This window comes from Sinocyclocheilus rhinocerous, unplaced genomic scaffold (genome assembly GCF_001515625.1).
Source record: "Sinocyclocheilus rhinocerous isolate Xijiao unplaced genomic scaffold, SAMN03320098_v1.1 scaffold1595, whole genome shotgun sequence".
Lineage (NCBI taxonomy): Eukaryota > Metazoa > Chordata > Actinopteri > Cypriniformes > Cyprinidae > Sinocyclocheilus > Sinocyclocheilus rhinocerous.
The window spans coordinates 665114-680463 of NW_015655715.1; the positions used below are offsets into that span (position 1 = coordinate 665114).

At 35.5% G+C, this 15350-nt stretch overlaps 2 protein-coding genes across 2 annotated transcripts in view; both read left to right on the forward strand.

Moving 5' to 3' along the window:
- LOC107718904 (guanine nucleotide exchange factor DBS-like) overlaps window positions 1–7378 on the forward strand; it is a 75292-nt gene extending 67914 nt beyond the window's left edge. The window contains exons 35-37 of the mRNA XM_016526159.1: window positions 850–965; window positions 3990–4084; window positions 6024–7378. Coding sequence (XP_016381645.1) covers window positions 850–965; window positions 3990–4084; window positions 6024–6121 — 309 coding nt within the window. The 3' untranslated portion in view covers window positions 6122–7378. The remainder of the gene's footprint in view (window positions 1–849; window positions 966–3989; window positions 4085–6023) is intronic.
- A 1497-nt stretch (window positions 7379–8875) lies between these two features.
- LOC107718889 (protein ECT2-like) overlaps window positions 8876–15350 on the forward strand; it is a 36652-nt gene continuing 30177 nt past the window's right edge. The window contains exons 1-5 of the mRNA XM_016526140.1: window positions 8876–9136; window positions 10061–10242; window positions 10417–10496; window positions 12564–12659; window positions 13686–13868. Of these exons, the coding sequence (XP_016381626.1) occupies window positions 10110–10242; window positions 10417–10496; window positions 12564–12659; window positions 13686–13868 (492 nt within the window). The 5' untranslated portion in view covers window positions 8876–9136; window positions 10061–10109. The remainder of the gene's footprint in view (window positions 9137–10060; window positions 10243–10416; window positions 10497–12563; window positions 12660–13685; window positions 13869–15350) is intronic.

Consider the following 15350-nt stretch of genomic DNA (forward strand, 5'->3'; position numbering starts at 1 on the left):
TTGTGAGTGCACACAAATAAAAGTAGACCCTTTACAGTTCCGAGTGATGTATTACTCTTACCTTTATGAGCACAAATGACTGCGTATTTTAAGTTGTTTCCACTGTTAGAAATAAATGCAAGTGACCGCGCTGGCGCCTCCATGTCCTGCAGAGTGCGCTTTAGCTTCCACTCTCCGCACAAACGATTGGATATGTGTCTAACAGCGCACATTTATATAGGTTAAACATTTAAACTAACATTGTGATATGCTTGAACTGTTTTATATATAGATTTTATTTTAGGCAAGTTGTGATGATTTGAGAAGGCTAAACTGATCAAACACAGGCTATGATCAACTCACTGTCTGCCGTTGGCCGCTTGGTCCTTACTTAAAAAAAACAAAACAACAACTTACATTTAATGAAACAAAAAATGCTCCAAATGTTTTTCTAAATTAACTTTATATATAAAAAAAAAACTAAACGAAATATAATCACTTTTCCATTAAATACAAAACTGAACTATATGCTCCAAATGTTTTTCTAAATTAACTTTATATATAAAAAAAAAACTAAACGAAATATAATCACTTTTTCATTAAATACAAAACTGAACTATTTTAATAGCTGAAACAGTAGTATAAACCATTTTGGCGAGAAGGGGGAGAAAATACCCCCCCCCCCCCCCAAAAAAAAAACCTCTGTGCGTACCCTCGGAAGAAATCCTGAAGGCGCCCCTGAACACATGAATCTAACTTTCCTACCCATTTCTTTCCAGTTCCAAGTAAAGCCAAAAAAAAAAAAAGTAACAATAATAATTGGTGCCATGACCCTGAAATAAATCATGGTCTTTTTTTCTTTCTCTTAAGGGGGATAATGATCGCTATCAAGTGCAGCTGACGTACGAGTCAGGTACCGCCCAGGATCTTTCCATCGAGGCGGGAGATTTAGTACAGTTCCTAGAAGAGTCGGAGAACGGCCACTGGTGAGTAATGAGTACAGTCACCATCAGGGGCAGTTGTAGCCAGGGGTGCTGGGGTGGAGGTGGGTGTGGGGGGGGCAGTGCCCCCATGTCAACAAGCTTGGCCCCCCTAAATTTGGAATCATATCACAAATACTGTATATTCCTGCAGGCATGCTGGAGTCAGAGGGCTGCAAGTCACTGAAGACTTGTCACTAATGAAACTAATGTTATTGTTGGCTCTCTTATTAAATTATTTTAAGTTTTTGCTTTAAAACCCCAGAAATTCAAAATATGAGTTTCATATAAAGCTTGATCAGAATCAGTAATTTCACAGATTTTTTTCAAACAAGACATTCTCTAGATTAGAAAAATGGTTTATTGGACAACCTAGAAATTGGGTTAGTGGCATGATTTTTTAGTTTTTTTGTTTGTTTGTTTTACAAAAAATACATTAAAAGGTAATTAATTGAATTCACCTCTTTTATAAGGAGTCTGTTTTTAATTTCTGTATTAAAATTAATTTTTGTCAGGGTGATAGACCGGTCCTGATGTCATAATGAAGAAAAAAAGGTGTATTGAATGAATGATTTTCTTGAAAAGGAAACCTTATTATATAGTAGTTGGGCATAATGTTTTATTACTTCTCAGAAATAAATACCAAAACTGCTTCACTGCTTATTAATATTTGAAAACCCCAAAAAAGGTGTGAATTGCAACCAACATGCAGAAACGTGAAAAAAATAAATAAAAACATAAAACAGGAAATTATATCACAGCCACCCCTGTAGACCATCTAAAATCCCTTAAGATATCATTTGCGCTTTTTATGACAAGACAGGGTTGTTCATGTGGTGAGACTCCCCAAAAAACAATAATATTTATGAATTAAAAATTAATGATATTTGTTTAAAATATTTTTTAATCTTGAAAAATATATTTAAAAAAATTATAAAGGACGATTAAGGTGTAATGACAATGTTATTACGCTACTTGACATTTTCAGAGTTGTTAAATTGAAACCATTTCTAAGTGCATTTCTCGGAACTTGGCACATGTGTTTTATTTTTATGTTTTCTTCATCATTATTTATCATTTTACCCTTGTCTCCAAAATCCAAGATGGAAGAGAGGTTTCACAGGGGTCTAATGCACCCCTTTTCGGTGCTGAATACCACCTAATCTGCACTTAGTAACATTTCTAAAATGAAATGAAAAAGCCAGCAGTATTCTGAAGTATCTCATATATATTTAATCTTGAAAACTGTCTCCAGTCATTTTCAGTGCTTGAGTTTCTGCTTTGTAAAGTGTTGCAAAGTTTTCTTTGCTCACCAATCAACCCCCTCAAACCCTTCATAAGAAGTTTTCAGGCTTTCATGGATGTTTTGACATTGTGCAGAGTCCAGCTAAAGTTTAGGTAGCTGGCTTCACATCTTCAGCCACAGGATGCTTTAGAGTTTGCTCAGTTGTGTCAGGAGTGTATGCGATACATAAACAGTCAAGAAACTTGTTGTGGTTGTGCAGTTTTTTCTGCATTGATACTGATCGCCAATATCACAACATAATCCCAGCGTCCCACAGTATAACCAATAAACCTCAAACTTGTACCCTACAAAAACTTGTTAAACTTTAACAGTGCACTACTGCTTAACCCAAGAAGGACATGTTTTTGTATTAACAATCAAAGTGTTTGTCCTGGAACATTATTCAGATCCGGTCTCATAGAAATCAGTGAATAAATCTGCAATTATTTTAATTGGCAAGCTATTTTATGATTAACCCCTAAAAGTAATTTACCATTTCAAAAAACAGCATGTAGTTATCAAAGCCGATAATTTAATTATCATTGACTCCTTACAATATTATCGGTTGTATTGTACATTTCCTCACTTCAGGTAAAAGTTGCTGAGCCTCTATAAGGGGACATGTTGATGGGAGAAAAATGATATTTCATTGCTTTTGCGTTTGCTCACAAAATGGTTGTGTTCCCCTGAGGAAATTAGCATTTGAACAAAAAACCTTTGTGTTTGCTCACAAAAGTATTGTGTTCCTCCAATAAAGATTGTCTTCACTCACATAAGCATCGAAATATAGACTTCAAATTGTTTCCATCACCAGTTTTGCATTTGCTTGCAAAACATAGTTTGTAGGGGAAATGCAAATGTTTTACCAGAAAATGTGAAAGTTGTGCAAGCAAATGCAAAAGTTTATGCAAGCGAATACATAAAATGTGTTAACAAATCCAATGTATCTCAAGAAAACACAAAACTTTTGCAAGAAAACTCAAGATTTGCAAGCGTATGCTGTTTCTCAGGGAATACAAACATTTTGTGAGAAAACAAAGCCTAGCAAGAAAGCTATGTAAATGCAATGTTTCTTGGGGGAATGTGAAAGTTTTGCAAAAGCATTGAAAAAGCATTGAAATATAATTTTCCCTCCCATCTCATTTTTTATTTGTCCCTTTAGGGGCTCCATAAAAAGTGAATACAATCTAATTGAATTAATGTAGCTAAACCTGTAACTATGGTGGGCTATGGTGCACAAAAACATTTTTACAGAGCAAAGACGTTTTTAAAATACAACCGAATTTAGCAACAAAACAACGAAAATGCTCCTGACCACAAGAGGGCAGTGTCAACCCAGAAAATCAAGATTTTTCAGACCATGTAAAATCAATGTTATAGATTTAAGTTTATAGATTAGTTTGTGCATTGCAATACACTGTCCCACTGGAAACACATGTGGATCAGAAATTGATTATTATAAATGTAGTATTATCGTCCAATTCCATATCGACTGTTCTTTGTGGTTGGCTGCTTTTCTGCTGTGTTGCAGCTTAATTCTGTTGTGTTTTGATCATTTTTGTTTGGTACATTGTTTTGTGTTGCAGGCCACCATATATAACAGGTCCATCCAACCTTTTTTGCTGTCTGAATGATAATTCTAAGCAGTCAGTTAATCATATTGAACCCTTCAGCTCTAGGTTCTCTAGCACAAAGCTGTAAGTTCATGCTGCCGTTGAAGATGAACATTGTCTCTCATGTTTTAGGCTAGTCAAGAACCTTAAAACTCAGAAGACAGGACTGGTGCCACCCACTGTCCTGCAGTCCACAGCGGAGGGAGTAGACCTTTACAGTAACTCTGGTACCGCACACCAATCCCAGGACGAGCAGCAGAAAGGCATGACTGACATCACTTAGTCCAGACTGATGGTCACCATAAAATTCATTCATAGCTATTCGACACATACACTGCTAGCTGCTGTACAGTATGTGGGTTACATCTTTTATGGCGATGCATTAGACCAGGGTTAGGCAGCGTCGTCCTGTAGAGTTTATCTCCAACCCTAATCAAACACTCCTGAACTCTGCAGGACAGCGGCACTTCAGGACCCACATTGCCTACCCCTGCGTTAAATAATGCACTTTGACCTCTGATGTCACTCAGTCCGTTCTCACTCAAACACATACCTTACATGTGAATGCACACAAGACACCGTCGTGACACAAAGCGGCTGTAATTTAAGATCTAGGTCAGTGAACGGCGAGACTGACGGAGGCACCTGTTTGCGCAGTCTGCTTTTTTTTTTAAAGAGGTGTGCATGACATCACCTCCACAGGCATGCACTTCATTCCATGAAATCTTGGTGTGCTCACAATACAACTTTCGGCCTTGTTTGTCTGGTTTTCTCAAACTCTTGCTTTCCTATAATAACAAGGTGCTGCTTATTCATTTAAAGCTTTGACTAAGAGCAGAGGCGGCTCTGGACTCAACTATAAGGATTTTTGTCCTGCTTACTTCACTGACTCCAACAGATATACGTACAGTAAACATATAGTACAAACAGTAATACTGAGAAAACAGCTCATTTAATTTGTAATATTTCAATTTTAATATATTTTAAAATGTAATTTATTCTTGTGATGCCAAAGCTTAATTTTCAGCTGCCATTATTCCAGTCTTCAGTGTCACATGATCTTTCAGAAATTGTTCTAATAATGTTGGAAAACAGTTGAGCTGCTTAATATTTTATGTAAACCTTTTTTTTTTTTTAAGGTTTCTTTGATGAATAGAAATGTCAAATCTTATTTAGAAATACAAATCTTTGGAACAGTAGTGCAATGTACAGTATATATGGTGATAATATTCTTACACACACACATACATAATTTTTTTAATGTAATATATATATATATATATATAATAGTTGATGTTTTTTTTCTGCCACACAAACACACATTATCATATATTATATTATATTATATTATATTATTACATATGTGTGGCAGGAAAAAATATTTAAATATATTTTTATTTTAATAAAAAAAGCCCTCTAACACTAGCGTTCCCTATTCTTTTTCTATTCTATCTACTTGTTTTTCTTTTTATTTATTATATATAAAAAAACCTTGCTACGTGTACTGCGTTAGGCTAACTTAGAGTTATCACAGCACTTACATATTATTGCCCTTTTGTTGGTTTTGATTGCTTCTGTTGTCCTCATTTGTAAGTCGCTTTGGATAAAAGCATCTGTTAAATGACTAAATGTAAATGTAATAAGAATAAAAAGTTAAGTTTTCTTTACAAAACACACACACAGACATTCCTGTGATTATGCCATTCATTTTTAGAATCATATTTAGGCAATGTTAGGAAAATATATTTTATTTAAATATGTTTTTTTAATTAAATTGAGGTTTTCTTCACAAAAAAATAGTTGCATTGCTTCATCCTTATCATCCTATAGATTCATCCTTATTGTTGAGCCCTGCAGCTGTTTGAAGCTGAATATACTGTAGTGTTTGAATGCTTTTCATGTTGCGCTTCAAGCTTCTCCACCTGTGCTCACTGGCAGGAACAAAATGCCCTCATCCCATTTAAAAAGAAGTAAAGCACAGGAATCACTCTGAAGGTTTGCATCTTTGTCGTGCCTTTTCGGGTTTTCTTCTTTGTATGTATCTTGTTCTTGCTGTGGTCGAGTGCTGTTGCAAGGTCTGGGTTTGTTTTGCCACCAGTTTCCTGTTGCTCTCGATGGAAAAAACGGTATATTATGTCACTCATCTTCTCATTCTCTGCTTTTTAGATATTTTCAGTGACCTCTGCACCGCTGCCCTCACCGATACAGAGGAGGCAGACAGCACCGGGCCGCGTCCCGCTCAGGACAGCAGATTTGCATGCTGAACGTGCCGTGATGTCTTCTCGATTTCCATATCATCATGCGTTACAGCATACTCGACAACAGCTCGATATTCTATTCTTTGTAATACTACACAGACATCTGCTCTGCTGAAGGAGTAAGTGAACTGACCGATCAGAATGGATTCCAGTCATTTCTGGCCTTCTCCAGCGCTGATGTGACATTCTGTATAATTGTGAGTCAGAAATTCAGCATGCAGCCTTCGTTCTTTCACTCTGCTGTGCCTTAGCAGCAATTGCAGGGGTATTTGAAAAGAAGTATCTGGATCTCTGTGAACACCGGACGCTGATATCTGCACCAAGGATGCTATTTGAAAACACTGAGAGGAAGAGACTCTAGACCATTCTGTCCTGCTGAAACTTTCACTGAAATGCTTTTAAAGGGATAGTTCACCCCAAAAAATAAAAATGTTGTTATCATTTACTCACCCTCAAGTTGTTCCAAACCTGTATGAATTTCGTTCTTCTGTCGAACACAAAAGAAGATATTTTGACCATTGCTGGTAGGCATTTTCCCCCCCAATACTATGAAAGACAATGGCTACCAGAAGCTGTTTTCCCTTTATTTTGGGTGAACTATCCCTTTAAATATACTTGATTGTTGTTTTTTTTTGTTTTTTTATTGCTTGTTTGCTTATGAGACTGTTGGTCAGATCACAGCACTTTTGAAGATTTAATATTGTCTAATGTAATGTACATTATTTATACTCTCTTTTATATTCAGACATGACAGTTGTATAAGCCATCTGTAAAGCTTCGTTCCTCTGCTGTTTGTAGAGCTGAATATCTTTAATCCTCTTCAAATATTTGTCTCTACTTGATATATTCATCTCTATCATGGTCCGCTTGTACAAAAATAATCTCGAAAGGTAATAAAAATGTGGACTGTTCACTCTGGAGATGTTTTTAAATGTATTTCAGAAAATATGAGTGTTGTAGCATAAATATTCCAGCTGTACTGTAAAAGCATCTGACACTGTTATTTTACAGTATTGCTCATGAATGTTGTCAGTTTGTGATGAAAAGAATACAGAAATCAGATGTACTGTATCCTTCCAGCTTTGACATGAACTGGATGACAGATTGACAGTGAATGTAGTAATGATGCCAAATGTTTTGTCTCATAACCGCCAATATCCACTTACGATTGTGATTTAAAGATGGTGTAATTACTTTCCAATATCAACCCGAGTTTCTTTATTTGTTTGTATGTAAATTTCTAAGCACAAAGATTGATAGTGAATGCAGATGTGATTCTTGGTAGTATCATCATTTTGTTCATATATATGTGAATATTTTGCTTTTCACAGCTGATGTGAATATGTATTACATAAGGGCATTTCCAAATGCACAATGAAATACATTCATTACAAAACAATGTCTTTGACTTTGCATACGAGACCATTAAATCTCAACCAAAAACAAGTTAGAAATGTCATGAAAATTTAATATAATTTTTTTAATATTGTCCACGATTCAGGCTATTTTTGGTTGTAATTAGAAGCTCTTTACGAGAGTGTGTGACACAAAAGTGCACATCTGAAAGGAGGACAGCAAAGAGAGAGAGGGCCAGGTAAGATTCACTGGGCTTTGTTCTACAGACGGTGTCTTTCAAATTCCCAAAGACTCATGAGGGGTGGCAGGAGAGTAAAGCAGAAGAGAAGGAAAGAGAGTGGAGCGAGCAAGACACAAAGACCCAGAGAGATGTGACAAGCATTGAAACGGAATTTAAAACTCAAGCTGCCTTCACTTTGTCTTTCAGTTTGGCTTCAGGTGTCTAAAGATTTTGAAGACACCTGGCAGTCTATTTATCATGAGTCGTCATGTTATTTTTTATAACATAGCTTTAGAACAGGAGTGTTCAGATTTAAGATGTCAATGAAAAGGAAAGAAACTACATTTCATAATTTAATCATGCATTCACTTGTTCAATAAAACATTGCCTTTATTTAGTTTGATTCACACCTTATCATAATCTACCATGGTAATCATAGTTTCCATTAAAATATCCTACTGCAGTAGTTGCTAGCCTACTATAAAACCATAATAAATTATTATGGGGGTTTCAAGTGTAGAAGCATAAATTGTAAATAATATAATATAACTAATGCCTTTATACTTGAAAATCCCATATTTATATTAGATTATATTATATTAAAGCAATTGTATTTATTACAATTATTGTAATTACAATATTTGTATTTTCATGGAAAAGCAAAGTAAGAACAAGCAACTGCAGCCAAACAAGTGTGTTTGATTCACACCTTATCAAATCTATCATGATAACCATAGTTTGTTTTAAAAAATAAATATATATATATATATATATATATATATATATACTAATGCTTTTACACTTAAAAATCCATTATTAAGTATAGGCCTATATTAGATTAGATTAGATTAATGACAATTTACAGTAATTGCATTTCGATGGAAACTATGCTTAACGTAACGTTTGTAAGGACGAACAATAAGTTTCATTGCATTGCAGTATTGTGTTTACATCAGTATCTTGTGTCTTAATCATTGCGTTTAATCAAAACGTGTGTCATTCATTCACGGCCAGAGCTGCCGACTCTACAGCGCGCATCGCCGTTTGAATTCAGCAGCCAATCAGAGGCGTCGCCTTTGAACTTCCGCCGAGCTCGTCACTTTCAGCCAATCGGCGCTAGGCTCTCATGTTCGCTTGCTTTTTTGAATTCAGAGAGTAAGCTGAGCACAGAGCCACCTATCAAATGAGCGTATACAATGGGCTTAAAATACCAACAAAACTTATTTTCGTAACTTAATCGTTTTATTTTGCACTTTAGACAAACTTTTCGTGTCATTGCGAGGACAGTGGTGTTTACGTGCGCAACGTTACGCTTTAGTTTTAACCAATTGTTGTGCGAGCAAAAACGGAGATTGCCTCAGCTGGTTTAGCAGCCAGTCGAACTCTGTTTCTTCATTCATCAAAACCTTACCAGCATATTTCTGGACTTATCCAACTTCTATACGGTGAGTTTTCATCATACATCTGCTTACATCAAGCTACAAGACTCTGTTGCAAAGAATTTCTTTTGTTTAGAAGTTAGCTAACTTAGCTAACGTTAGTCATTAAAGTGCTGCCAATCAACTGTCACAGCATTGCTCTCTTAAAAAACCTGACAGATCTTTATAATATGTGATACTTTATTTCATTATCTGTTAAAATATACAATCTAATACACACACACACTTTCGTGTCATTGCGAGGACAGTGGTGTTTACGTGCGCAACGTTACGCTTGAGTTTTAACCAATTGTTGTGCGAGCAAAAACGGAGATTGCCTCAGCTGGTTTAGCAGCCAGTCGAACTCTGTGTTTCTTCATTCATCAAAACCTTACCAGCATATTTCTGGTCTTATCCAACTTCTGTACGGTGAGTTTTCATCATACATCTGCTTAAATCAAGCTACAAGACTCTGTTGCAAAGAATTTCTTTTGTTTAGAAGTTAGCTAACTTAGCTAACGTTAGTCATTAAAGTGCTGCCAATCAACTGTCACAGCATTGCTCTCTTAAAAAACCTGACAGATCTTTATAATATGTGATACTTTATTTCATTATCTGTTAAAATATACAATCTAATACACACACACACTCATACATATAGACATTTAATGTTTTGTTTCTCGTTTGGCCGTTCTTGTTCTGATAATGAACTGCACCAGCTTTTCATTAATGTAATGTTGCATTCAGATTAAGTACTCATTACATTTATTCAGTTGGCAAGTTGATTTTTTTTTTAAAGATCATAATAAGTTAACTTTGATTCATTTTGGTGCAGATTTATATATATATTGATTTTCTCCTCCCTTTAACCTTCATTCCCTCCTAGAAACTCAGCTGTTTGTCTCTTATTTTTGTGCCGCCCTTGTTCACTCCTTTCTCTCTGGCCTCCAGCTTTTGATATTCTGGACAGGACTGGGTCGCCACCCCTTGTCACAGCGCCATGGCTGACAGCAGCATAGTTACTTTAGGGCTGGGCCGCAGCCTGCTGGTAGACTCCTCCGTATACGACTCCCGGATGGCCGAGACCTCAAAGGAGCAATTTTTCATGGGTCTACATGCAGACGAGACAGAGGGTAAGTGAACTGCCCTCCATCTCGATCAACCTTATATCAACTGACATTTCTGTAGGGTGGACCGTTTTACTGAGCACAAACATAACAAAAGAGGTTATTTTCTCCCACTCTATTTTGTCTATTTCCATAGAGATTCACCTTTGCCTGTGGTCTTTTTTTTAAATTTTTTTTTAGATGTATTGCCCAGAGTTGAGACCAGGGTGGTGTTGGTGGGGGAGGCCGGCAACATTGCAGAACTTGAGAAAGCTCTTCAGGTACCAAAGAAGAGAGTCAAGCTTTTTATATAGATTGTTTTCACTGAGGTAAGATGAAATAAAATAATAAATCAGACCCTTCTAAAATATTCCAAGTTCAATGTGAGTTTAGCTGGAGAAGAAGAGCTTCAGAATCTTCCAATCTGATAAAAAGTAATCCGTTCGCTAATAGTTGCCCAGCTTGGTGCCTAGTGCACAAAAGATAAACCTGAAATCCTTCCGTTTGCCTGACTGAAACAATTTTTAACTGAATTTTAAGGTTGATCTGGATTATTTCTATGTCTGCTTGCATGTTTGTGTTCCTGAAATTAAAAATTCAATTAAATCTGAAATTAAAACAGCAGTTAAAATTCTGATACATTTCTGTCCTTGACTGATTAAAGTTTACCTGAGCAACACATTTATTGCCAGTAACATGTTTACATGTACACTAGCGTTTAAAAGTTTGGGCTCAGTACAATTTTCAAAATGTTTCTGGAAGAAGTCTCTTATGCACCAAGGCTGCATACTCCATACTCCAGTCTTCAGTCACATGTTCCTTCAGAAATCATTCTAGTTCTCATTATTATGTTTGGATATATTTCAAAATGTAATTTATTTCTGTGACGAAAAGCTGAATTTTCAGGAGCCATACTCCAGTCTTCAGTCACATGTTCCTTCAGAAATCATTCTAGTTCTCATTATTATTGATGTTGAACAGTTATAACTGTTAATATATTTGTGGAAACTGTGATAATTTTTTTCTTCTTCAGAATTTACTATTTAATCGAATGTTCAAAAAAAAAATTTAAGAATTTTTTGTTACAATGTAAAAGTCTGTTACTTGTGATCAATTTAATGCATGCTTGCTGAATAATTTTCTTCCCTCCAAAAAAGTCTTACTGACCCCAAAATTTGACAGTAGTGTATTCATTTTAGCAGTAGCTGTAGCACCTGGTGATGGTAAATTATAATTACAAATATTTCCTTAATATGTGCCTGTGAATAGGCCTGTCACGATAACACCTTTTAGTTATGCTATATATTGCCCCAGAAATAATTGCGATAAGCGATATTATTGTCATTTTAAAGACCATTTTATGCCACTGAATATATAATTGTAATGTAACAGCATAATAATGCAAGAAGGCCTACACACTTCCAAATGACGGACTTTAATTTTTAAGTAAATAAAATGGGCGATATATTGCGTCACCAAAAATGATTGAGGTCATGTACATATATTGCGCGATAAGTCGATATATTGATTGCGACAGGCCTACCTGTGAAAATTGAATTATTTTGCTATTTTTAATTAATTTGTTTTTGTCAAGCAGTGATAAATCATTGAGTTGGGCTCCGTCATATGATGAAATGCCACTTGTCTCAAAAAGTCTCATACTGACATTTTACTTGTTCCTCTTATTATGCTTTCTATGTTTTTTATGATTATTATACAACAGTTCTATATTGTAGACATAGGTCTTTGTTTCGTTTCATGCAGTAACCGAATGAGCTGTTTGAGTCCAGAACAGATGCAGAATTTGGCCAAGTGTGTCAGTAGCACAGCAACTTTGAGGACCATGTTCTCTCTGATTTTGAACTGGATTTGATGCTGATGAACATTTTACTTCACATTCTTACACTGACATGTGGTATGTGGCGTTTGGGAGTTAACGGGCGAAAGGTTATGAATGTTCCTTCATTTGCTCTGACAGTTGTGTTTGGAGGTAGCGCAGGCCAATGATGGGACATTTAGGCTCAGAGCTTGATAAATGAGGTTAAATGTGTGTGGATTCGGAATGAGAACTTCTCATGTAGTGCTCATGGGAGGAAGAGGATGTTCCTGAAAGTCTCCTATGCTTACCCTTGACATGATGTGAGAAGACTTCAGATGTAGCTACTTCTTTTAGTAATCTATTCTCCCTGCCCTTACGCAACTTATTACTGTAGCAGATCTTCCTCCTGGACTTTTCTTGACATTTGTTTGAAGTTCTCATCTCGGTTCTGACAGGTTGTAGACCCTCCTGCCTGGGAAATTTATCAGCTTTGGGTTGCCAGGTTGATGTCAATTCTTCATTTTTACAGGCCATCACAATAATGGAAGTCCCTGTGGTAAAGATTAAAGAAGGGCAGCCGGGCACAGAGGCGTGTGAGAAATTGATAAAGTCTATAGTCAATATGGTACGTCTCGGCACCCGGAATCTTTGCATGCTTGAGAGCACCGGGGGATTTGCGGCATGGTATTTTAAGGGGGGATTCGGTGTGGCACTGCACTGTTTAATACCAAACTCACTCACACGGTGGTCTGGACTAAGTTCTAACAATGTGATCTAACAACTTGTTCTGTGTTTGTCCAGCAGGTGGTCTTTAATCCATTGAATTAGAATTAATTCAATCAGTTATTTAATCAGCCCTTTGGTGATTAACTCCTGTTTTAGTTTTATGTTTAATTTTTTGTCTTTTAATCTTTATTTTTGCACTCAGGTAAGTCTGAATAATAATTTCTGAAAGTGAATCCCAAATGACAAGAATAATGGAAATTTCTGCACTAACAGATCTCCCTTCAGTTCCCTTAAAAAACTTAATGGGCTGTTCACGGCGGACATATTCTTTCGTATACTCACCTAGGATGCGTTTATTTATAAAAATAAAAAAAACAGTAAATATTACTGTATTATGACATAATATTATAATTATTGTGCTGTAATATTACTATAATTTCAAATTTGTCACATGATCCTTAATAAATCATTCTGATATGCTGATTTGCTGCTCAAGAAACATTTCTTATACATTAAATAGATTTGCTGCTTAATTTTGTGGGAAACGGTGATAGTTTTTTTTATTTATTATTTTTAATATAGGCCCTAGAGTTAAAAAGAAAATATAACTGTTAAAAAATAGGCAGAAATTAACATGTACAGGTAAATGGCCTATACTGGCCGATCCAATATGCATTCTGTTGTATACTTTATTGTCTATTTAACTGTCCTGTGTGAACCGCCCTTGGCACTTGTGTTTGTATCCACTAAATCTGCATTTGACAAATGACTGCTGTCTTTCTTCAGTGTGTCATCTGTCAGAACGCTTTAACATCTTTGAGATCCCTTTTACTAAAGGAGAGCGCTCTCTACATTGAAGAAATTGTGATCACAATCCAGCTAATGTGTTTACTGATATTCTCATTGTCATCTTCATCCCTATTAGGATATAAACACCCCCTGTATCAAGACTGACAATGTCAGAGATTTTGGTGACGGCGAGAACTGCGAGTTCGAGACCGTGTTTGTGTTGAAAGACTTCCAGGCTCCCGAATACAGCTTCCTGTACAAGAATGACAACCGTATCCTGGGGCCTCCTGCCGTGATGCACTGTGCCAGCAAGGGAGAGGTAAGACCTGAAATAAAATAACACAAGCACACACACAGAATCACAGCCATCTCGTGGGTTTTTTTCTCCCTGAGGCGGTGAAATAGTTTGATACTGCTATGCCGTCACGGGTTGAGTAAAAGCCTGTTGAAATAAAGTTGTTCTTCCAACTGGAACGGATTCGTAAGCAGCTTTGATTGCTCCTGTAAAGTCTGAAAAATGTTGCCGGCTTATCTGAGTGTACACAGGAGTGTCTGCTTGACTCCCTCAGATATTCCAAAGTGAAATGAACACTTGGCTGGCCAGCGATCGGTGCCGGACAGAAAGATTAAGTCTGACGAACACTAGTATATAGATACAACTACAAAAATCCACCCCAGTGAGAAATGAAGGCTTGTCTTATTGTTGTTAAATCTTGTGGTGCACAGCTTAGCTGCCACTGTACATGAAAGGTCTGCGTTCTGAGAAGTCTCATGTGATAAATAAATAAATATATATACACTACCGGTATAAACTCAAAAGTTTGTGACCAGTAAGACATGTAATGTTTTTTAAAGAAGTCTCTTATACTCATCAAGGCTGCATTTATTTGATCAAAAATACAGAAAAAACAGTAATCTTGCAAAATGTTATTACAATATAAAATAATGGTTTCTATTTTAATATCCTTTAATATAATTTATGTCTGTGATGTAAAGCTGAATTTCCATCAGCCATTACTCCAGTATGAAGTGTCACATGATCCTTAAGAAATCATTCTAATATGCTGATTTATTAATAAAATTATCAATGTTGCTCTTCTTTTTAACATTTATTCATCAAAGAATCCTGAAAAAAAAGTATCACTGGTTCCAAAAAAATATTAAGCAGCACAACAGTTTCCAGCACTGATAATAAATCAGCATATTAGAATGATTTCTGAATGATCATGTGACACTACAGACTGGATTATTGATGCTGAAAACTCAGCTTTGCATCACAGGAATAAATTATATTTTAATGTATATTTTACATCATAATAATATTTCACAATATTACATTTTTCCTGTATTTTTGGTCAAATAAATGCGGCCTTGATGAGCATAAGAAACTCCTGTAAAATACATAAAAAATCATTCTGATCCCAAACTTTTGACCGGTTGTGTGTGTGTGTGTGTATATATATATATATATATGTGTGTGTGTATTTATGTATGTACACACACACACAAAATTAAATGAAAAATGTATATATTTTATGTATGTATACATATTTTTATTTATTCTTATTCATTTCTTTAAAATGTATAATTTAAAAATATATATTTTTTTAATTGTAAAAAAAAATACAAGTAATAAAATAATATATACACTGGCGACTGAAAGTTTTAAATAATTACAATTTTTAAATGTTGTTGAAAAAAAAATCTCTTAGCAAGGCTGCATTTATTTGGTCAAAAATACAATAAAACAGTAATATTGTGAAATATTTTTGCAATGTAAAAATTATTTATATATATATAT